The sequence below is a fragment of the Otolemur garnettii genome, unplaced genomic scaffold, assembly GCF_000181295.1.
Source record: "Otolemur garnettii isolate 467f Iridium unplaced genomic scaffold, OtoGar3 scaffold00312, whole genome shotgun sequence".
Taxonomy (NCBI): Eukaryota; Metazoa; Chordata; class Mammalia; order Primates; family Galagidae; genus Otolemur; species Otolemur garnettii.
This window is the reverse complement of record NW_003852707.1, coordinates 313,501-314,664: the sequence shown is the minus strand read 5'-3', so window position 1 is coordinate 314,664 and position 1,164 is coordinate 313,501. Positions and strand designations below refer to the sequence as shown.

The window sequence follows — 1,164 nt, the reverse complement described above, 5'->3', positions numbered from 1 at the left end:
CCTCGGTATATGGGTCTGGCGCCCTACCCACTGAGCCACAGGCACCACCCTGTTTTAAACATTGTTGTGAGTTAATGAGAACCTTTGGGTTAACATTTTTCTAATGCTGTAGAGTTACCAGTGTGTCTTTTATGAGCTCCATATACTCCCTATTGTGATCTCTTATAAATCTCTCTAAGTTCCCCTCTTACACATCTTTTTTTAACCTTTCATTTCCTTTTCATTTTCCTTTAAAGCAGGTTTAAAGAAAACCCTCAGGGATGAGATTGAAGCCATTCTGCGGAGAAGGATTATGGTGCTGGATGGAGGGATGGGGACCATGATCCAGCGTCACAAGCTAAGTGAAGAACACTTTCAAGGTCAAGAATTTAAAGATCATTCCAGGCCACTGAAGGGCAACAATGACATTTTAAGTATAACTCAGCCTGATATCATTTACCAAATTCATAAGGTAGAGTATTCCCGGGTTCTTACGTACATTCATTTTATTATTATGCAAGCTGTTTCATGTGCCAAAGGACAACTACTCTGGCAACCACTCCTGAGAATACGGAAGATAGAGGTGATTTATTCAGAAAGCAGGTAGGTATTGGACTCCCAGTAGCGGTCATGCACCCTGTTGGGGACTCAGGAGGAGGATATGAGTAAGGTCGATGTTTTGCCCTTGAGGCATTTAAACTCCAGTGAAAACAACCATAAAATCCTGGGCAAATCAGAGTTTTCACATTCACTCTCTTATTTAAGTCAGTACAACAGCCCTGATGAAGAAATAGTGAAAGGTAGTATCTTAGCTCAGGCTGCTGTAACAAATTGCCATAGACTGGGTGGCTTGAACAAGTACACATTTATTTCTCACAGTTCTAGACACTAGAAGTCCATCTTCCAGGTGCCATAGATAAGCAGAAATTCTCATTTGACCATACTCCAGATTGCAGTTTTTCCCCTCAGAGATAGCCGCTGGTATTACTGTGTTTCCTGGAGAATGAGACCTACCCCCTAAATAAGCCCTAGCAGGATTTCTATGCATTTGTTAAACATAAGCTCTACTCCACTAACAAGACCTAGTGATGAACGTGGCTATACAGATACGCATTTGGAGGGGAGCGGTAAGGAAGACTGGAATACCTTTTATCTGCCACAGCGCCTTTCTCCAAGCTGTTAGTG

At 42.3% G+C, this 1,164-nt stretch overlaps 1 protein-coding gene across 2 annotated transcripts in view; it reads left to right on the top strand.

Annotated features, from left to right (window-relative positions):
- The window catches only part of MTR (5-methyltetrahydrofolate-homocysteine methyltransferase), a 114,188-nt gene that overhangs the window by 9,018 nt on the left and 104,006 nt on the right, over positions 1-1,164 (top strand). The window contains exon 2 of one of the 2 annotated variants that reach the window (XM_023509023.1): positions 240-451. In XM_023509023.1, coding sequence (XP_023364791.1) covers positions 240-451 — 212 coding nt within the window. Of the gene's footprint in view, positions 1-236; positions 452-1,164 lie in introns of both variants that reach the window. The other variant, XM_012813832.2, reaches the window with a different exon arrangement.